The sequence below is a fragment of the Martes martes genome (assembly GCF_963455335.1).
Source record: "Martes martes genome assembly, chromosome: 3".
Taxonomy (NCBI): Eukaryota; Metazoa; Chordata; class Mammalia; order Carnivora; family Mustelidae; genus Martes; species Martes martes.
In genome coordinates, this window is record NC_137890.1 from 167,972,340 (window position 1) to 167,994,909 (window position 22,570).

Genomic DNA, 22,570 nt, shown 5'->3' on the forward strand with positions numbered 1-22,570 from the left:
TGGCAGACCTGAGAAGGAGCAGACCGAGAGGTCGGCCCAGTGGGTTAGGGTGGCAGCCCAGCAGGTTAGGGTGGCGGCAGAGTGGCTGGACCGGGGAGCCCGCTTGGTGGAGGGAGCACAGCTGGGGTGGGAGCAACTCCACCGAGGACCAAGTGTGCACATTTTCTAGGCACAGTCTGCTCTTCCCCCCCACACAGTACCACATGCGGATCCATAGGGAGGAACGGAAGTATCTGTGCCCCGACTGTGGCTACAAGTGCAAGTGGGTCAACCAGCTCAAGTACCACATGACCAAGCACACAGGTGAGTCTGTGTGGTTTCCATGGGCCCATGGGGTTCCCCCCCACTTCCTGGCATGCCCAGCCTCCCTGAGGTGGTGGATGTCCTTACTCAGATTCGGGGTGCACATTGAGGGGTGGGGGAGAGGCTGATGGGCCAGAATAGCTTCCCAACCCACTGAAGACCTGGGAGAATCAGAAGAGAGGTGAGCCTGAGGGCCTGGGTGTACTCTGTAAAAGCTTCCCTGCTGACCATGGCCCTAGGCCACCCACCCCCCACTGAGAGCCCCACAACATAAACGTGTGGCTGACAGAGGTCTGCTTAGTTACTGCAGACACAGTGGAGCTACTAGGAGTAATGGGAACATGAAAAGTTTGCCTGTTTTAGCTGCTTTGTTTCTCTTGGGTACGGAGTCCGGGAACTACAGGTGCTCCACGAGCAGCTAAACGGCGGTGTGTCTGTATTACGCATAGGATCCCCTCGCGTCCGGGCAATAACCAAATGCGTTTCAGGGTGCTCTGCACCTACGGACGCCACTCTCTTGCCTCTAATCCTTTCCCCTTAAGAATTTTCTTTTCCTTTCTGAGTTGAACACGGAGTTCTCTTTAAATGGATCCCCAAGTTCCACGGGTACCCCATGATCATAAGGGGTTGGAGTTCCCCATCCGGAATCCCCGTGGTATCTGAGTGAGTGGTCATCGCCGTCAGGTGGCTACTCAGGGGTCCAGTTAGTTATCAGCATCCATTGGGCACTCACTGTGCGCAAGAGGCTGTGTTGGGAGGAGGGCAGAGAAATGCCAGATGGGGCTGGAACATTCCACAGATGGCAGTCGTGAGTCAGTGTGCTGCTTGTGTCTTGTCCCGGGATCCCAGTGACTCCTGGGCCCGCTCCACATGGCTCCACCAGCTCTGGTATTGACTTTGTCTGTTGGCCCTGCCCCGTCCCATAGGCTTGAAGCCATACCAGTGCCCCGAGTGCGAGTATTGCACCAACCGGGCCGACGCGCTGCGTGTGCACCAGGAGACTCGGCACCGGGAGGCACGGGCCTTCATGTGCGAGCAGTGCGGCAAGGCCTTCAAGACCCGCTTCCTGCTGCGCACCCACCTCCGCAAGCACAGTGAGGCCAAGCCCTACGTGTGCAACGTGTGCCACCGTGCTTTCCGCTGGGCCGCTGGCCTGCGCCATCACGCCCTCACCCACACCGACCGGCACCCCTTCTTCTGCCGCCTCTGCAGCTACAAGGCCAAGCAGAAGTTCCAGGTGGTAAAGCACGTGCGCCGGCACCACCCGGACCAGGCCGACCCGAACCAAGGAGTGGGGAAAGACCCCACCACCCCCACGGTGCACCTGCATGACGTGCAGCTGGAGGACCCCAGCCCTCCTGCTCCTGCTGCTCCCCCGACAGGACCCGAGGGCTGAGCACCTGCCCCCTCCCCCACTGTCACAGAGGGGGTGGTCCCACACGTGCAGACCTGCAGACCGGAAGCAGAGCTTGCCTGCGGCTCCAGGGCCTAAGGAAGGGCTGGCTTCGAGGTTTCGGGGGCTGAGGCTGTAGTACCGGGACGCTGATGACCATATAAAGGAGTGACATGGACCACAGATTGATTTCCGGTTGAGACACCCTATGTTTCTAACCCATGAGTTCCCGCTTCCTTCATCACTCCCCCAGAGCCGCTGGCTCTAAGACCTTGGTTTCGCCCATTCTGTCTTCCCCTTCCTCCTTGCTCTGTCCAGTCCTGTGTTTTTCCAGCACCCTCCAGACAGTTGTATGTGACCGCATGTGCTGTTGCGCCTCCTGCTCTCCAAAGCATGTTAAACAGAGTGGTGACCAGCTTACCGACGCGTCCATGTCCCTGACTGAGCACAGCCGGGCTGTCCTCTCGCTCTGGCCCGTTCCCTCTCACACCTCTACCTCTCCTTTGTCTCCTTCCATCTTCACCGAGGGATTCTGAAATGTTCCCGGGTCTGCCTTCTCTCTGCCCTTGAGCCTGTCTTGGCCCTTGCCCTGCTCCTTATTTCTGAGCCCCGAGGTCTACTTGTAGGCCACGCAGTCAGCCTCCCCCTGGAAGTAGCTTTAATTCGGCCTCCGTCCGCTGCCTCCGTCCTCAGCCTGGCTCAGCAGCTGCACAGGAGTTAAATCACAAGACAGTGGGAAAGGCGCAGGACTTGAGGGAAGGGGGGCGGTGAGACTCTGTAATCCAGAATTCCGTGAGTTCCTCATAGTGACCGTATGCTCAATCATTGAAACTGTGACACACTTGGGAAATGACAAAGCGTACTTTTAATAACTATAGAGGGGCGGTAGGCATAAACCGGGACTATTCCAGGCAAACTCTCGGGAGGGTGTGGATCATGTAACCCTTTGTCTCCTCCTTTCGTCCTTGGAGGCCGTACTTCTTCTGTACCCTTCTATGTAGCACATGCAGGGGGGGCGGGGCGCTGGACACTTATTTTTCCACCCCTTCCCTGCCCCACCTGTCTCCCAAGTGTCCCCCAAGCTTCATGCCTCCTCTTCTTGCCCAGCAACAGACCATACTCACGCCGAACTGGGTAGAAAATCTCTATTATTACAGGTGGGAAGAGGGGAGAGCAGTCCAGTGGGGACTCGGGGATGTGCAGTGTTCTCTCACAAGTCGTAGTATGGTCTTGGGGGTCTGCCGTCCTCCCCCAGCCTTTGCCTGGGGAGCCTTGAGGTTCGATTTATCTTTCCCTTGGCTCTGCGCTTTGAGGCGGTTCGGGTGGAGGGGGTAATGCCTCTTTGTGTCCCTCTGGTCCAGGCCCCTCTCGGGCCAGGGCCGACGAGAGAGATTAGTCCTAGTCTGGGCGGGGATTGAGCCTATGGCAAGAGGAAAGAAAGAAGTCCAGTAGAGAGTATGTGAAGGAAGGGGACAGAAAGGATACCACAGACGTGGAGAAGTGAAGAAAGGGAAGAGAGTGAAAAATCAGGCCCTAGGTGTGCTTATTAGGAAGAGTGAGGTAATTTTTGTGCTTAGGAATGCACAGTCCAAAACTATGGTTTTCACCATCTCTCTTTGCTTTTGGGAGCGTCCTTCCAGGTTTTTCTTACCATCTCAAGCCAGTGCACCCACCCTTCCCAAGAAGGGCCCACCTTAGGATTCATCCCCCTCCAGCCCTTCCCGGATGCTGATATGCACGAAGATGGAAGCCGGGTGGAGGCTGATGCCATCCTTGGAGAGCAGGTGTACGTGGCGGTAGCCTGCAGAGGGGGGAGGAGGGCGTTAAAGGGCAGCTGGGGCCAGGGTGGCGGTGGCAGGGGTGGGAGGATGGGAGGACCGGCCCACCTTGCTGCATGCAGCTCCAAGGCACCGTGTACTGCCCGATAAAGTCATTTCGGGATTTCCGGTTGTAGTCCTCGACCACAAAACGCAGCAGAGCCAGTTGGGGCACCAGGACCTGGAAGCTCAGCGTCTGCCCCCAGTATGGATTAAACCCTGGGGTGGGGCGGAGGAGAGAGGGAGTGAAGGAAGCGACCTTGCTGGTTCTTTGCTTTAGGCGCGTCCTGGGTCGCTTCCCCTTCCTTTGTGCTCTCTCAGTTTTCCCCATGATCAGCATTTTACAGGTGAGGGGATTGTGGCCCAGAGCGGATAAGCAATTTGCCCAGGTCACCAGAGCTCTCAAGTAAGGGACCAGGATTCAGATCAAAGAGGTCCAAGCCCTTATTCTTTGTCCTGTTACACGCTGCCTCCCGTGGAGGTGGGAGGGGGTGGGAACAGGGACTGTTTCAGGGAGGACAGTGCGGTAGGGAAACAGCCACGTTCCTCCCACCTAACTCCCACCACCACTCCCCTCACCCCTGCCCAGCACAGCCCAGCACCGCCGCCCAGCCTCACCGTTGTTCTCCACATAGCTGGTCTCTTGCCGGCTTTTGTCTGGGCGGATGCCAAAGATCTCCACTCTCACCAGTGGATCCACGATGGACCTCTCTTTACTCGTGTCCTCCTTGGGGAGTTGCTGCCCACTGATGACCTGCAAGCAGGACTCTAGAAACTCACTGGTGCCTGTTCAGCTCAGCCCCACTCAGCTCGCTCTTACACGCGGGGGCGGGGGGAGCACCCCCAGGGATGGTGGGGAGGGCCGGGGGAGGAGCACTCTAGCCTCTGGCTTTGAGTAATACATGCTCCTCTAGTAACCTGTGTGTGATTTAAAATCCACCAGAGTAGAAATTGAACAAGGTTTGAAAGTAGGTAGGTTCAGCAAACCCTTTCGGGCCCTGATTTGGCCCCAGGCATTGTCGTGGGTACTTTTAGGTTACCTATCACAGCAACTCTGTGAGGGGAACTAGCATTCCTCCCATTTTGCAGGGGAGGAGCCTGGGGTTCAGGAACTTGCCCAGAGTTACACGAGTAGTGAGCAGGTTCGAACCTAGGCAGCTGGTTCCCAAATCCCCACCATGCACGGGCTCGCCTGCCTCTCCTGAGGCATTCTTCACCCGCTGTGTCCCTACCAGGCCCCGCTGCCTCGACCCCCTGCTTCCATCCTGGCCACCCCAGGTTCTTTCCCACAGTTTTGCTCACCACAGTACCTGGATTAGGAGGGTCTGGGCCTTGAAAGGGCTGATGGGCCGCTCAGGGTGGAAGGAGCTCTGGGCATCTCGCAGGAAGTCGGGCTTCAGCACGTAGCCACAGCCACCGTTCTGGCGGAAGAACCCGTCACAGATGTCCATCTCCAGCCCCGCAGTCTGCACATTCATGGCCACTGTGGGTCCCGGGAGAAAGGGAGGGAAGCATACGTCTCAGGAGCCCTCTAGCCCCTCTTTCAGGGAATGAAGGAGATGGATTGGGTATACGAGGGCCTGCTGGGAACACCCTCCACAGATGGCATCTCTCTCAGCCTAGCACCCTTCAAGCATTCCCCGACCCTCCTGGCCGGCCCCTGGGGCATGTAACCTCCCTGCTGTTGCTGCTGCCCCCTCACCCATCTGGCAGCCAGCGTTCCAGAGTTCCTGGGGGTTGTAGTTGGACGAATCTGTCCTCAGGCCGCTGGGGTACACACGGCTTAGCTGCCAGGCGTTGTGTTGCACAAACTCGTTGCCTGCATAGAGGGTATAGTAGGTAGACGGTGATGGGGGGATCTCTCCACTTCCCTGGCCTCGGGTACACTGCCTACCTACTTCGCTTTCATCCCCAGCATCTCCTGAGGCCAGCTCTCCTCCCCCTAGAGCCTTGAGCCCGCTGCTCAGAGCTCCTGTCCCAGTGCGTGCTCTGAGGAGTCGCTTGGCTCCCTCATCCCTCCTTAGGCCCTTGGTCCTGTTTCTTGGGACTCGTCCTCCTGCCCAGCAGCCTGACCCTACCCATCCCAATTCCCTCCCTGGCTCTCCCTTTTGGTCCTGACCGGCCTCCTTGATGAGGCTTCTGGCCTTGGCTTCAGAGAAAGAGGAGGTCTCATAGAAGCGGTAGTGCTCCCTCGAATGAGTGAAGCTGTGGAATGAGACAGACTTCAAGTAGACAACCAGGGCAGAGAGGGATGGACACAAGATGGGTTTGGATTTCTGGAAGAGGAGAAAACAGAGAGGAAGATGGAATTGAACCTTCAGCGAGCCGAGAGGAAAAGAGCTGGTGGCCAGGATCTGAATTGCCCCATCCAACCTAAGCCTCTGCCCACTGCCTCCCCTTTGCGTTCTCCCTCCTGCCTCACCTGCTTGGAAAAGAGAAGGGACCCAGCCTTGGAAATAGGAGCCTGAACCATAACCTCACAACAGATAGGCGGACAAAACAGCGGACACATCACAACCTGGGGATGGGAATGGGAATAAAGGCAGTCCTTTGAAACCTGATGGGATCGGTTTCAGCCGCTGGGCTTAAAGGGTCTGCTCTACTGTTACTTTCTGGGTAACAGGTTTTTGATGATTATTTTGAAGTAGAGAGGTGTCCTCCTTACCTCTCGCCTTTTAAAAAAACATTAATAGTGTGTTTTGGTCAAAATGCTCATGAACCCAGACAGTTATGTCGAGGTATGCAAATGGCCAGGGAAGTCACACCGGAAGGATGTGACTCTACATTTTTCTCCTAAATTCCCATTTCCTTCCCTGGACATGGTAGCAGGCTAGACACCACAGCCCCGGAGAGGACAGGATAAGCTAGAAGTTAGCTAAGTCAAGGAAGAGCATGAGAACGAGAAAGGCAGACTTCTAACCAGGATCTTGCCTGTCCCACCAATGGCACCGCTTCCCCACAGGGAGCTGGGCCACTTGGGCACAGGCTTCTCAGAACCTTCACCTTCCCCAACTCTTTCTGCTCCTCTTTTTTGGCTACTTCTGGCCCCTTCTCAGACTCACCTTTTCCAAGAAGCCTTCTCTAAGCCCATTTCAGATGCGGTCACAGCAGTCACTTGAGTAAGTCCTACACCCCCAGTACAATAGTGCGGGTACACAATCTCTCTCTCTCTCTCTCTCTCTCTCTCTCACACACATACACACACACACACACACACACACACACACACACTTGTGCGCATGCATGCGCACACCAGTGGTTTTCAAACTGGCCTTTAAAGAGACCGCGAAGAAGTACAAAGATGTCTCAAGAGTCAACGGGGGACTCAGGAGAGACCAAATGGGTTCTTCCCCTGGGATGGCTCCGCTTCGATCCCTTTTGTACACAGAGCTCCCATGTAAGATTTCAGTCACAAACCATTCCGTGGCCCAAAGAAATCAGAAAGCCACTGCCATCTCTCTCCATATGATAGTAAATGGTGATGCCACGCGTGCCTCCTTACACTTCTTTCACTGGGGGCAAGGGGCGTTTTGCTCCTTGGCCGTCCACCCTGCCTGGCTCACTGGTCTCTGCACACATGAACTCCATTTACAATACAGACTGACCAAACGCCAGAGCAGAAAGACCACCCTCCTGGCGCACCTTCTCCTTCTTTTTGTCCTTACTGCGCGGGCTCAACTCCTGGGACTCAGACTCCAGCTGGGCCTCCAGCTCTGTGTCGGCTTCCTGCTCCCTCTCCAGCTCACACTCTAGCTCTTCCTCCTCTTCCTCTTCCTCAAGATCCTCCTCAAGTGTCCTTAACTTCTTCCCCTTCACCAGGATCTTCCTCCGAAGCTCCTGGAGATAGAAATGAAGGGGCTTGTTTCCCTGTCCGCTCTGGGACTCTCCTGGGGGGCCCTGCGGCTCCCAGTGCTCTCACAGGACCACCTCAAAGGCAGAAGACGTGAGTGGGCTAGAGTCCCCACGGGGTGGCTGCCTGATACATACAGTAGGGGTTCCTGTCATTAAGCCAACTCGTCACATCTCTATCCAATTGGAAAACACAAAATAAAAAATACCTCACATATGACACATAGAGATTCTGCCCATATTCAAAATTTACATGTAAATATAAAGGACATAAGAGTATTGGAAGAAAATGAAGAATCTTTCTAAATAATCTTAAAGTAGGAAAGCCTTTAGAAACAGGAGATGAGGGGCACCTGGGTGGCTCAGTTGGTTAAGTGTTTGACTCTTGGTTTTGGCTCAGGTCCTGATCTCAGGGTCCTGAGATCATGCCATGTCGGGGTCCGTGCTTGGCGAGGAGTCTGCTTGAGATTCTCTCCCTCTTCCTCCGCCACCCCAACCCCCACTCTCTCTCTCTCAAAAAAAAAAAAAAAAGGAAGAAGAGAAAAGAAAAGAAATAGGACATCTCCTGTTATCATCCATAACTCAGAAGACATACAAAGGACTGGCCTATTTGACGACATAAAGCTTAAAATCCTCCATACGGCAGAAGATGCTATGATCCAAAAGCAAAGGCCGCAAAAACAGAAATTTCCCAAAGCATTGTCTTTAACATTTAAAAACTTGTTATATACTGGTAAAGAGTGTAAACCCCAATAAAAGTGGGTAAATCATATGTACTAATTCAAAAGAAGAAAATACAGACTCTTATTTTTTTTATCTTATTTTTAAAAATATTTTATTTGTCTATTTGACAGAGATCACAAGAAGGCAGAGAGAGGGGGAAGCAGGCTCCCTGCTGAGCAGAGAACCCGATGCGGGGATCCCTAGGACCCCGAGATCAGGACCTGAGGCGAAGGCAGAGGCTTAACCCACTGAGCCACCCAGGCACCCTTAGACTTTTCTTTCTTCTTCTTTTTTTTTTTTTTAGATTTTATTTATTTATTTGACAGAGAGAGAGAGAGATCACAAGTACACAGAGAAGCGGGTAGAAAGAGAGGGGGAAGCAGGCTCCCACTGAGCAGAGAGCCCGATGCGGGCCTCGATCCCAGGACCCTGAGATCATGACCTGAGCCGAAGGCAGAGGCTTAACCCACTGAGCCACCCAGGTGTCCTAGACTTTTCTTTTTTAAAAACTTGACTTTCTTTTTCCCCGCATTTGTCACCGTGAATCATCTTACTTAATCGTTTGTGGTCCATCTCTTACACTGTTGGTCAGAGTGCAATTTGGTTTTTTTTTTCCAGAGGGCAGCTTGGCAGTAATAACCAAAATATCAACACAAGTACTCTTCAACCCAGCAATGTACTTCTAGGAATCCATCTCAGAGAAAGAGTGAACGGGGCGCCTGGGTGGCTCAGTTGGTTAAACATCTGACTCTTGATTTTGGTTCAGGTCATGATCTCAGGGTTGTGGGATTGAGCCCTGTGTCAGGCTCCATGCTCAGCAGGGTGTCTGAGATTCTCTCCCTCTGCCCCTACCCACCTGCCCCCCCGCATGCTTGTGCTTTCTCTTTCTCTCAAATAAATATCTTTTTTAAAGAGTTTATTTATTTGACAGAGAGAGACACAGCGAGAGAGGGAACACAAGCAGGGGGAGTGGGAGAGGGAGAAGCTGGCTTCCCACTGAGCAGGGAGCCTGATCCAGGACTCAATCCCAGGACCCTGGGATCATGACCTGAGCCGAAGGTAGTCACTTAACAACTGAGCCACTCAGGTGCCCCTCAAATAAAGAAATCTTAAAAGAAGAAGAAGGGTGGCAGTAAATGGACAAAGCTATATGTACAAGTGAAAAATTACCAATAATCTGAATGTTTACTATTTACTGGTTAAATAAATAATGGTTCACAACAGAAAATGGAATCCCACATAGCTACTAAAAGGGAAAAAACTATACATGAAAAGACATTCATAGTATCTATTGTATGTGACATATAAAAGGGATATAGAAAATGACCCCAAGCGTTCTTAGAAGTGCAAATATATATACACCTATGAGCCATCAGGAAAAAAAATCAAGATCATTCCACTGAAAAAGAAAATAAGAAGAAAATAATTGATTTAAACTTTAGAAAACCTATCAACCATTCTGCCTTCAATGGGACTTTTGGAAAATGAAAATTGTCTCCAAGGATACTCAAGAGTAAGATGATCCATGGAGGACTGAGAAGGAGGGAACAGGAGGGGCATGGAGGGGCAAGGGTGGGACAGTGTGGAAGCCACGGCAGAGCCTGGGCTGGCAGATGAGGGTGCCTACCTCGGGCGAGGGGAGCTGAGTGGGCAGCAGCCCATCCAAGGTAGTGCTCAGCAGCTGCTCCCCCAAGATCTCGGTCAGATGGTACGCCATGACCTGCTGCTGCTCCCAGCTGCAATGGTTCTCCAGGGACAAGATGACTGGATAATCTGATGTCTGATGGGGAAAGGAGAGAATGCTAAAGCCAGAGGTTCAAAATATGGAACCTCCCTTCCTCTCTAGACCTCCTCTGGTGACTCACTCGGAGTACCCTGGTTGCCAAACCCCTCTGACCTGTTCTGGGCACCAAGGAGGTCTTGCTGGGTCTGGGGCCCACCCCACATCTAAAAGTCACTGTTGGGATCCCAAATCTCAGACCTATACCGGTTGTGCCGAGGTCCCTCTGGGACCTTTGAGCTTTTAGGCTCAGATTGGGAAGGCTAGGCCATTCCCCTGATTATGTGTTCATGTTACACTCTCGTCTCCAGACTTCTGTTGTCCCCCAGCCCTACCCACCACTTCCTCTGTTTCCTTATCCACCCTCTCCGAAATGGAGGACAGTTGTCAGTGTCTACGGTGTTGTGTCAGTTGTAAGCATAAGGGTGACAGTGACTAGAAGTAAGAGTCACTGATCCCTAGCGATTAGCTCTAGGACTACTAACTACTAGTGACACATCCAACCCTTATTCACAATCCCTCAATATTTGTCTGATGCTTTCCAGTTAAAATCTCTTGTCCATCTCTGCCATTTGACACAGCCTCCCCCGCACCCATCTACTTTTTCCAGATCCAGAGGCAGCCACTCTTCCCTCAGATCATCTCCCCTCTCCAGGACGCCCATCCCAGGACTCCTACCTGGAAGGCGTACTGTGCCACAGTGGCCACAACATCTTTGAATGGGATGCGGGAAGTCAGCGTGTGTCCATGGTAAACAATAGGTTCCCCGCTAGGTCCATCCCATATATCCACCTCCACGCAGCGGCACCCCCTCTTCAGGGCCCTGCAAGAACCCCAAGCCCCCAGGGACAGAGAGATCAAGGTCTTATCACGTGAATAGGGACTCTCTCCCCACTCTGGGGAGAACAGTGCTCACTGGCACTTAGTCTCCAAGACCCCTGCAAGCTGCATCTCCGTGAACCCTTCCCTGTCCACCGGGATACTGCTATGACTCACACTACCTCCACCCCCTACCCTTCCCAGCTCACAATCTTCCTTCAACATCACATACTGCCTTTGTGATGCTTCTGGTGTTCTGGTTGTATGGCATTCTGCAACACCTGAGTTAGTCAACCTCTCAGTAATTTGTTTGTTTGTTTTTAAAGTAAGCTCTTTGGGGGCACCTGGGTGGCTCAGTGGGTTAAGCCTCTGCCTTCAGCTCAAGTCATGGTTTTGGGGTCCTGGGGATCGAGCCCCGCATAGGGCTCTCTGCTCGGCAAGGAGCCTGCTTCCCCCTCTCTCTCTCCCTGACTCTCTGCCTACTTGTGATCTCTCGCTCTCTGTCAAATAAAAAAAAATAAAAAGTAAGCTCTATGGCCAATATGGGGCTTGAACTCATGACCCCCAAGATCAAGAGTTGCATGCTGTACCGACTGAGCCAGCCAGATCCCCTTCAAACTCTCAGTAAATTTATACTGTATCTTCTCTACTAGATGTCCTAGGGCAGAAGCAATATGTTCCACTCATCTTTTATACCCTGAAGCTACTAGTTCAGTTGGTGCCACTACAAAGATTATCTTGACTCTTTGACCCAATCCATGATTAATCACAGTAAAAGCAGTGATCACTTATTGGGTATTAGCACACAGATTATCTCATTTAATCCTCACAACAACTCAGACAGAATAGGCATTGTTACCATCCCTATTTCACAGATGGGGATACTGAGGCCCAGAGAGGTTAAATACTTAGAACAAGAGCACCAAGTGAGACAGCTAGGATTTGACTTCATATGGTCTGACTCCAGAACCTATGTTTCTAACTTCTGTGCTCTATTGCATTCCATGTAACATTTAGTTTCCTCATCTGTTCAAAATAAACCTGTCAGGACCTCTGAGTTCCAAGAGAGTTTCACAGCCTATGAAAGAGAAAGAAGCTCCATTTACCCATAGAGTTTCAGTACTACCCTCCTGTCAGTCTTCAACGTCTCCTCCAAGTCTCTCAGGAATCCAGGGGTCCTCAGCCCCAAACCCCCCACAACATCTTTTTGATCCCTGTTATCCACCGATGGCACAGATGGCCCTTCTCATGAGCAGGAACCCTTCCCCCTTGCTCCCCACTGCACCGTATGTATCCCTCGACGCTGCTCTGGCCATAAAGCTGGTCCCCCACGAGGTAGGTATTGTGAGAGGAGTTGATGTAGTAGTGGTTCAGGGGTTGAGTCATATCCTGGTAAACCGGGAGGCAGGTTGGGTTGAAGATATCTCCGTCCTTCGAGCAGAGGTAGTTGAGGAAACCATCCATGCTCAGCACATGTCGCAATTTGCCTGAGGTGCAGAGTAGGGGAAGGCTATAGTGAGAAGCTCTGAGTGAGGGCATCCCAGCACCCCTCCAGCGCAGCCCTCACTTCGTCCCTCTCCAGGGTCCTGCCTTTCAGATGGCGTCCACTCCCGGCCTCCTGATGCCAAATGTGCCCCACCCACCACCTGTCATTTCAATCATCCCCACCCTCAGGGAGAGTTAAAGCCACGTCGAGAATCATGAAGACCATTCTAGTTCAGTGGTAGCCAATAGAACTTTCTACAATGATGGACACGTTCTCTTCTGTGCGGTCCAGTACGCTAGCCTCTAGGCACGTGTGGCTACCGAACGCTTGAGATGTGGCTGTGTGACTGAAGAACTGAATTTAAATTTTTTATTTTAATTAATTAATTCATTAAATATTGGAAAGTTTTTACTTACTTATTCATTGAAGTAATCTCTACCCCCGAAGTGGGGCTTGGACTCATGACCCCGAGATCAAGAGTCGTGTGCTTTTCCCACTGAGCCAGCCAGATGCCCCAATTTTAGATAATTTACATTTATCTTATTATTTTTAAGATTTTATTCATTTTTTTTAGTTAGAACACGCATGTGCATGCATGTGTGCGAGAGCGGGGGTGGGGAGGAGCAGAGGGAGACGGGGAGAGAGAATCCCAAGCAAACTCTCCTGAGCACAGACAGAGCCCAACACGGGGCTCTTTCTCACAACCCTGAGATCATGACCTGAGCCAAAATCAAGAGTGGAGGCTTCACGGACAGTCACCACGCACCTTGTTAATTTAAATTTAAATAGTCACACAGAGGGGCGCTTGGGAGGCTGAGTCACTTGAGCACCCCCTCTTGGTCCCAGCTCAGGTCATGAGCTTGGGGTTGTGGGATTGAGCCCCAGAGCAGGCTGCTCTGCACTCAGCGTGGAGTCAGCTCGTCCCTCCCCATCCCCTTCTGCTCTTCCCCCTGCTCATGCGAGTGCCCACACTCAAGTGCTGTCTCCTTCTCAAATAAATAAATAAATAAATAAATATCTTTAAAAAAAAAAAACTTTAAAAAAATAGTCACATGGAGCCATGGTTAGCGTAAGGGACAGCATAGTATTCAGTGTAAAGGGCTAATTTTTTTAAAAATGATTTTATTTATTTATTTGACACAGAGAGAGAGAGAGAGAGAGAGAGATCACAAGTAGACAGAGCAGCAGGCAGAGAGAGAAGGAGAAGCAGGCTCCCCGCCAAGCAGAGAGCCCGATGTGGGGCTAGATCCCAAGACCCTGGGATCATGACCCGAGCCGAAGGCAGAGGCTTAACCCACTGAGCCACCCAGGCGCCCCAAAGGGCTAATTTTATATATGGGGAAACTGAGGCCCAGAGACCAACAAAATCAAAGATTTTTAGCGACGCGACCAAGGTACCTGTGTTTCATTCCCTGGGCTGTATAGCCACTGCCAGCTACGACCTGAGGGTTTCTTCCTAGCATCAATTGCCATATGGTGTTTTGAAGAGTGTTTGTCTGATATACCCCTGGACTATAATATGCCCAAAGGCCCTGAGTTAGGCCCTTTGAGGGCAGGGCCCTGTCACTCCTTCCATAGCCCTCACCCATGAGCAAGTACCAAGCACTTGCTCCGTTCCCGGGACACCCCTTGCAGTGTCTCTCTGAATGCTCTTGCCAACGTGATGAGGTAGATAGAATAGAATCTGTCCAGGGAGGTTAGAGAATAAAACCAGTAACTGGAGGAACTGGGATTCGAACCCCAGCTGGCAGGTGTCTGAGCTATGCCCATCCCACTGGACTGTGCGGTCTCACTGAGGGGAACACTGCGGGGGCGGCGGGGGGCCCTTGGGATGTGGAACACCTCGACCCCAATGCCCAGCTTCGTTGCTCCAGCTTTGACAAGGCCTACAGATAGTGGAGAACGGCCGGAAATCAGGCAGGAAGTTTCATTCTTAACAGTAAGGACTTAACTCGAGAGAGTAAACCCACCATTACCAGATGCCTTTCATGCCTGTCATTTCATTTGGTCACCAAGTGTTTTACAGATTAGAAAATCAAGCCTCTGCGGGGTTAAGCAGCTTGGCCAGGATAACTCAGTTAGTAAGAAGCACAGTGGGGCCTTGAGCCCAGGTCCCCTGGAGGAGACTACCCTGCAGCCAGACTATAGTACCTGACAGCTGAGTGCAGGGGCGGGGACACCACCCAGAGGGGCACGCCGCAGAATAAAAGTAACTGATGTCTTCTAGGTCCTGCACTGGAGAGAGAAGATCTTATTTCTTAACCTTCATGCATTCCTCTTCTATTTATTTTTCTGAAATGATTGCTTTACGGCCCAATTTCTTCCCTGAGCACGGACATAGACTCTGGAATCAGTGATTCCAAACCTTTCTGTTTGGCAGTGTTCTTGTTGGACCTTCTGCTGTATCTCTGGGGCTGAGCCTAGGTCCTGGCCCATGACAGGGGCTCAAGAAGCATCAGCTGAAGTAGTGAGTGAATGAATGGAAGGAGTGGGAGTTGAGACCTAGGAAACGTGGGTCAGTTGTCCAGCTCTCATTCATCTCATCTCTCTCTCTCTCTTTTTAAGATTTTATATATTGGGGCACCTGGGTGGCTCAGTCATTAAGTGTCTGCTTTTGGCTCAGGTCATGATCCCTCAGTCCTGGGATCAAGCCCAACACCAGGCTCCCTGCTCCATAGGGAGCCTGCTTTTCCCTCTGCCTGCTGCTCCCCCTACCTTGTGCTCTCTCTGTCTCAAATAAATAAACAAACTCTTTTTTAAAAAAGAGTTTATTTATTTGACACGGAGAGAGTGTGCAAGCGAGTGCACAAGCGCAAGGGTAGGGGGGAGGAGCAGAGGGAGAAGTGCGGAGGGAGAAGGAGCAATAGACTCCTTGTTGAGCAAGGAGCCTGACTCAGATCCCAGGACCCTGAGATCTTGACCTGAGCTGAAGGCAGATGCTTAACCCACTGAGCCACCCAGGCACCTCTCATCCGTCTCATCTCTAATTCTCATGCTCGACAGAGCTCTTAGGTAAGGGTCAGGTGACCCAGATTTGAATCCCAATTCTTCCTCTCATTAGCTGTTGGCTTTGAACAAATCATTTGACCTTTCTAAATCCGAGTTTTCCTCTTTGGCACAACTGACTTAATAACAGAATCCACTTCAACTGGTCCTTGGAAGGATGAGAAGAGAAAAGACATGTAGAGATGTTAGCACATTAATGGGATATTTAGCAGAAGCTGAATAAGGATTATGCTTTCGATTTACAAGATTATAGTGAGGGCTAGAGGAAGTAAGTGATGTGAAAGTACCTTGTAAATAATTTATTATTAATGTAAATTTCTCTCATTCTGAAGGGGATGGAGGGCAAGGTGATGTCTATCAAAGGAACAAGGAGAAAGTGCTGAAGACAGAGAGGCCCTATTTGAGCTGTGTTTGCTGAAGCTAGATGACTGGCCTCCTCTTCATCCGCCTCAGTCGGGACTGACTAGCTTCCTGGCCCAGGGGCTTAGCCACTCCAGAACCACTTGGAGAATTTGGAGAAAGCCCAAGAAAGAGCAGGGAGCCAGCATGTAAAGAAACAGCAAACAGAAACCATGCAGGGAGATGTAAGAAAAGGAATCAGGCATTTAAGAAGAAGCTAAAGGGAGAGGACCAAGGACCTTCCTTTTCCACTGGGGGCAAACGTTAACATCAGGACAAACTTACTCTAAAAGTGGAGTATGAGCATTATGGAGAAAAGGGAGCTTATGGAATGTTCTTCCTTCTGATGGATACAATGTTATGGAGGAGACTCCTGTCTTACCTGGGCAGGAAACTGCTGATCTCCTTCCCTGGGAGTGGTTGAATGAGGTAAGATGCTTGTGCAGGGGCTGGGGTAGGTAGGGGGTGGGCCTCAGCCTTCCCTGAGTTAGGCAGAAGGTGGCTTATCTCTGGACCTTTCTAAGGTTCCCCTCCTCGCCCATGTCCAGTACCCCTCCGCCCTAACCCTCTTACCACTATCTGAGGGCTCATAGCGGTCGATGAGTTCCAGAGCAAGGTCAGAAGCTCGCTCTCCTTCTTTCTGCTCCTCTCGGAGGAAGTCCACAAATTCCAGCAGGGTCAGCTTCTGCCCATCCGCCGAGAAGTTTTCAAACAGCTCTTGCACCTCCGTACGCTTAGTCAGCGCCTTATAGAACTCTACAAACTCTTGTCCCTCCAGAGTCCCAGACTCGGACATGTCTGCTGCCTGCAAGCGAGGGTTTAGAGGATGGTGGGAAAATCCTTTTAAGAGCACATCGTATGGCCATCTGGCTGACAGGTGGGTACAAACATGTTTCCACAAAATTCTCCCAGGGCTCCTGACACTTTGTGTTCATAGAAGCTGCTTTGGTTAAGTAAAAAACAAAATGGCAGCCTTACCATTTGCTACTAGAGAAAAATTTCAATTAGAAAGGGTTAAATGCCCCAGCAAGTGCCTAAAAGGTCTAAAGATCCCTCTTCCTATTTCATTCACATTCCAGTGGGACTTTTCCATTGTGACTAGGCACCTAGGAAGTTCTGGTCATGGACAGAGAGGTCCTTGAGATCTGACACAGTAACATATGGTTGTTCCCCCTTCATAAGGCTAGGCATCATCCTTCTCAAAAGACTGAAGCATAAAAACCATGCCCTACACTCTCCATTGAACCTGGCATAGTGGTAAGGCATATAGGAGAGATTCAATAAAGAGTGATGCTGGATAGGCTCACCTACATCGGGCCACATGAGAACGTGGCCTTGGCTGGCTTCTGAAGATCCTTCCCCAAAAAAGACTCACCTGGAAAAGCTGGAAGGCATATTCTTGGTCCATTTTCATGTTCATCAGGTGCAGTAAACGCTGGACTTCCTGGAAACTCATCCGGCCATCCTGGTTCTTATCTCCACGCTGGAACCAGTCACTCAGCCATCCAGGTGGGAGTCAAGGCCAAAGCACAGTGTGTGTTTGTATATGCGGATGTGTGTGCCTGTTCATCCACTGACATCGTCTCCCCTAGCTTTGCTACAAGTCTCTCCTCCATGCCAGTGCATTTTCCATATTAGCTTCCAGAATAATCTTGTCCTTGCATGGCTCAGATGCCTGCAGGGTCCTCCCTATTGCCTACTGAAAGAAGCCCAAATTTTTTAACCTAGATTGAAGGTCTTCATCCCCACGATCTGGCCCCCCCGCAGCCTTCTCAACACACTTCTCTTTTCCCCGTACTTTAGCCAGACTCTCCCTCCTGCTCTTCAATGTCCTCCCTCCTGTCCTTTGGTGTCTCTGAGCCTTTCCTCATGCTGTTCCCTCTGGCAGGAGAGCATTCTTCCCTCCTTTCTTTATGTTCAAGTTCTACTCCTTTTCAAGGCTCAGCTCACATGCAACTTCCTCCCTGTTTTCCCAGAACTCTCTCAGCTAGAATTAAATGTTTTCCCTTCCTTTGAACACTCACAAATAATTTCAGTCCACTGGAAGTTCACTTCCAGGGTACTTAGATGATTTACACAAATCCCTTTTCTCCACCAACTAAAACAATGCCTGAGTCTCATTCATCTTTTCACCCTGAAAGCCTGGCATAGTGCCTGATACCTTCTGCTTCATAGTCGGTGAATGAATGAATGAAGGAACAAAAAAATGAATGAAAGACCTAGCATGGAAGGTGAATACAATCTAGGAAGCCTGAATGAGTCAACACCATGAAGTTCCGCTTCCTAGTCCTGGCGTAGTTCATGCCACTGGGATCTTCTGCTCAGCTCTCAAGATCAGCACCTTGTTGGGTCCTTTGCCTCTCACGTCCCTTCCACCCATCCCGAAAGGCTGGATTTCTACCCACCCCCTGCCTGGTTATGCCTTTGGCATCCCAAGCCTCCATTACGCCTTCGATGTCCTCTGCCTCACCCTGGCCTGACCTGTCCTTGCCCACCCTATCCGGACTCTTAGTCACCCCCGCCCAGTGTTGTGCACCCCTGCCTGTCTCTAGCCTTGTGGCATCTGGCTCTTTCAGTGACCCCCAGCCCCCCACTCTGACTCCATCCTGCTGATACTGGTCCAGCCGCTCCTGTTGGTCCATGCCGGTGACAAAGTCAACCAGAAGCTGCAGTCCCTGCATCCATATCTTGGCCTCCTCGGCGCTGTTGGCCACCAGGTCCAGGTTGGAGCGGCGGCCGTGGAAGACGATGGTGAAGCCCTGCTCCAGGGGGAGCTCCTCTGCCAGGCTGCGCAGCAGCTCGGACTCCTGGCCCTCCCGCACGCTCTCCACATCAGAAATCGAGACTGCCGGGGAGGAAACGCGGGGGGGGGGGGGTGGACACGGGGGACAAGAGTCTGCCAAATTGCAGGGGCGAAGGGTCGGAGGAACCCCAACCTCCACAGGATGAAACCCCTAAAGACAGAGTACAGGGAGAGGCAGATCTCTGGGATTCAGGATTCCCTGTGAGTCACTGCCATGTTCAGAGGCAGCCTGGTAAGGAGCCTGCGCTGGGAGTGGCAAGACCTGGCTTCAGGACACCGGCTGGCAGTGTGACACAGACCAAAATGACCTAACCCCTCAGCACCCTCGTCTGAAATAAGGGATGGTCCCATCTATGGCCAGTCCACCTGGTGACCCCTGGTGTGGCTGATGGATGGAAACACACTTAAAGGTAGAAGCAGTTACACCAAAGCATGGTACGTCCAAGTTCAGTGTCCCCGTTCCAGTCTTGAGGGCCTCCTCTTTCCAGATGTCTAGGAAAGAGCCAGAGAAATTCTTCTACCCCCTTTCCTCAGCTGGGGGGTGCTGGGCTCATGAGCTTTGATTGTGTCTCTAAAGCGGACTCTCTCAGATGTGTCCTGTGATCACATTTTTAGAGGGGGCGTAAAGGATCTGGCCAAGAGGATACACATGGTTGTGCTGCATTTATGATATTTAAAAATATTCACCATAGGGGCGCCTGGGTGACTCAGTTAAGCATCTGCCTTTGGCTCAGGTCATGATCTCGGGGTCCTGGGATCGAGCCCCACCTTGGGCTCCCTGCTCCAAGGGGAGCCTGCTTCTCCCTCTCCTTCTGCATGCTGCTCCCCTACTTGTGCTCTCTCAAATAAATAAATAAAATCTTTAAAAAATAATATTCATCATAATGGCTAATTTGTGAAAGGCATCCTGGCTTCAGGTGGCACGTTAGGCACTTTGTACATTAACTTGCTGAGTCCCTGTAACCTTCTAGGCAGGAACCGTTCAGTCCTCATTTTGCAGATGAGGAAACCAAAGCTTAGTGAAACTTGTCCAAAGCCACTCAGCTAGAAAGTGGCCGAGCCAGAGCTTTGATACGGGCAGTCTGATGCATGAGATCATGCTCTCACTATGATGATAATAAAACAGAACCTAGGACTTACTGAGCCTTATTATGAGCCAGAACCCTCCTAAGTCTTTTATGTGCAATAATGGATTGAATTTTCATAAATAGCTTTAAGAGGCAAGTACTATTGTAATTCCCACTCCACAGGCTCAGAGGTAGATGTAAGAGGGACAGCATGAGGACACAGCATAGGACCCTCGTCCCTCCCCTGCTCTCAGGCTGCTGGGCTCTTTAGGGTCCGATCCCCACCTGCCCCCGACCCCACCGCACGCGTGCCTAGCTATCCACGTGACTCACAGGTGGGCTTGGCAGTGCCTCCCGCCTGCCTGGCGTGCCAGACCGTCATGCCGTCATCCTGAAGTCTGAAGTATCTTAGCTTCTTCCAGCTTTTGGACCTCACCTTGCGCATCAGTGTGCCTTTCTGCATCAGCAGCAAGTCTTCACTGATGGGCAGCCCTGGGCCAGGAGAAGAAGGGGCTGGCTGGGCAACCGGCGGGAAGGATGGAGGGCCCAGGAGATGTTCTTGACCAGGGGTCCAGACTCCTCCCTGCCTCCCCATCCCTAGGCGGTCTCCTGAAAGCCTCCTCTCCCACTGGGGTACTCACGGCCTTGCATCAGAGACGCCATCACCCACTGCTCCACCAGCTGGTGCCGGAGTCACCTGGAGGAGCAAGGAGGAACGAAGGGTTCTGGGTTCATGCTGGGGATCTTAGAATAAGAGATTAAAGGAGGAAGAGAAGGAAACCTGTGCATTCTGATGGCCCACGAGGGGCCAGGAGCTTCACCCACCTACTCTTTTTTTAGAAAAATAATTTATTTATTTGACACAGAGAGAGAGAGAGAACACAAGCAGGGGGGAAAGCAGAGAGAGAGGGAGAAGCAGACTCCCCACTGAGCAGGGAGCCTGATGTGGGGCTCGATCCCAGGACCCTGGGATCATGACCTGAGCTGAAGGCAGACGCTTAACCAACTGAGCCATCCAGGCGCCCCCAGCCACATAGTCTTTAGCTCTTTTGTACGTCTAGTTTGAGTCTGATGACTTTGAGGATTAGAGGGGCTACAAAACTTGCATCAGATCACATAGGATTCAGAATTTAAAGCCAAATGTCTGATCCCCCAGAGTCTGCTGTTTTCCAGAGTCATCTCCACAGAGGGTTGTAGCGGGGCTTTCTGCCCAAAACCCCGGCGTCACCCCTCAGCTCCCGATTATTAGGGACCACTATCTTGCTGGCTGCCCCCTTTCAGAACCTGGAATCTCTCTATATCCTAGCCTTCTCTTCTCCACAGGGACTCATCCCAGCTGCTGTATCTCGGGAGCCCTCTCCCTGGTCCTTTGCAGATCCCCCCCAACCCCCAGCACCAGAGGGGCCAAGGCAGGAGTGCTGCTTTTGCCTCTAAAGTGACCCCTTGTGCCATACTTGCTACACAAGCCACCTTCTTCTGCCTTCCCACAGTAAGGCACACTTGACACGCCTTAGCCTAACAGTTGTTCCCAACAGCTTAAAGGACCGGGTGAGCTACATAGTCTTAGAAATGCATTTTCAAGTTTTCTCTGCCTCCTGAAGAACAGAGCCCTCATTAAGATACACACTCATTTAGGACCTGGTTAAGTTGCCCTAGTAGGTAACAACAAACTGCTCTCGAAAGGGCAAAAGAGGGGACACCTGGGTGGCTCCATTGGTTAAACATCTGCCTTCACCTCGGGCATGATCCTGGAGTCCTAGGATCAAGCCCTGCATTGGGCTCCGTGCTCAGTGGGGTGCCTGCTTCTCCCTCTCCCTCTGCCCTCCCCCAGCTTGTGTGCACTCTCTCTCTCTCACTCACTCATAAATTAATTAGTTAATTAATTAATCTTTAAAAAAGAGCCAGAAAGCTCGATATGTAGCCACATTGATCCGAGCTGTGCCCTCTAAGAAATCCTCAACTCTTGACCAAATTCATTCTGGGTGAAGCAAAGCGCAAGAAACATTAAGCTCTATGCTTTGCATAAGCAGAGGAACAGCACTCGAAAAGAGATGCTGCGTTTTTTAATGGATAAGTTTACATTTTGACAACGGTGAGCATCTAAAACACGAAAAGCATTTCTAAAGTCATCATTCAGTTGGCGCTCTCTTAGAACACGGTGTGGCTCAACTCGCTGGGTCTCACAAATGAAAAGTAGGAAGTCCAGAAATGTGGTGTGACTTGTCTGGGGTCACACAGCGTCTCAGGGCTCCCCCGCCTCTCTTTAGCTGGAAGAGCCTATCAAGTCACTCAGGGGTGGCTAAATCTTTAGGAGGAAAGTAGAGGTCACTAAAAATACAGTTCCCCTGACTGGAGGACCTAGAGAAGGCTTTCAAAGGAGTAGCAAATACACAGGTGCCCAGAGGGAGAAGGGAAGGTTGGGAGCCAGTCTGTACCTAAGTGGGAAAGATAACACAAGGCAGCCCTCAGGAGAGACAGAACCCTGTGACAGTTCCAAAAAGCCAAGGTTTTGCTGGCTGAGGCTGAATATAGTGAGACCAGAAGAAGCCTCTGGATGGATGAAGGGACCCAGAGTGCTTCATGAGAGGCAGAAACGCAGCTCCCCTTTTGGGGCTGGCGATGTAGCTTGGCGACCAAAGCTCGCAAAAACTGGATGAGGACAGAACTAACAGGTCTCTCCTAAGTGTCTCAGGTCCCCAGACTCCAGAGGAAGGGGGAAGCCTGGGATTCTGGTCCCTCTTGCCAACAACCTGCTTTATCTCCTCTTTGAATTTCAGCTCCCATGTCTGGGGCCTAGGGACCGTGGGATGGGGTGGATCTCAGCCCTGGGAGAAGACAGAATTTCCTTCCCCTATACCTGGACCCAGGAACCTCACAGTCGTGTCCTGAAACATGGGACGCCTCCGCTCAAGTGCCGGGACACCCCTATTTTGGAGCCTATCTCCTCTCAAACAAGCCTTCGAAAATTATTTTAATCCTTGCCAAACTCTTCCAACCCCAGGGCTGGGCACGTGCTTTTCTAATCCTCCTCCCATTCCTGACTCACTATTTTAAACCTAGATCCAGGTGACATGTGGCCATATGATGGTCGATTTCAACTCAGGGAGCCACAAAATGTCATACTT

At 51.5% G+C, this 22,570-nt stretch overlaps 2 protein-coding genes across 4 annotated transcripts in view; one reads left to right on the forward strand and one right to left on the reverse strand.

Moving 5' to 3' along the window:
• ZNF142 (zinc finger protein 142) overlaps positions 1-2,543 on the forward strand; it is a gene marked incomplete at its 5' end in the record, with an annotated part of 14,739 nt that extends 12,196 nt beyond the window's left edge. For all 3 annotated transcript variants that reach the window (XM_080799869.1, XM_080799870.1, XM_080799871.1), the window contains 2 exons: positions 198-303; positions 1,230-2,543. In XM_080799869.1, coding sequence (XP_080655995.1) covers positions 198-303; positions 1,230-1,699 — 576 coding nt within the window. In that variant the 3' untranslated portion in view covers positions 1,700-2,543. The remainder of the gene's footprint in view (positions 1-197; positions 304-1,229) is intronic.
• PLCD4 (phospholipase C delta 4) lies at positions 2,541-20,108 on the reverse strand (the record flags this gene model as incomplete). Its single annotated transcript, XM_080799440.1, has 15 exons — positions 2,541-3,497; positions 3,583-3,732; positions 4,132-4,267; positions 4,824-4,996; positions 5,216-5,332; positions 5,633-5,789; positions 7,156-7,350; positions 9,713-9,865; positions 10,544-10,688; positions 11,970-12,171; positions 16,149-16,380; positions 16,951-17,058; positions 18,176-18,420; positions 19,779-19,937; positions 20,087-20,108. The coding sequence occupies 15 exons, from the start codon at positions 20,106-20,108 to the stop codon at positions 3,391-3,393; spliced, it is 2,301 nt and encodes a 766-aa protein (XP_080655566.1). The 3' UTR covers positions 2,541-3,390.
• Positions 20,109-22,570: the final 2,462 nt, after the last annotated feature.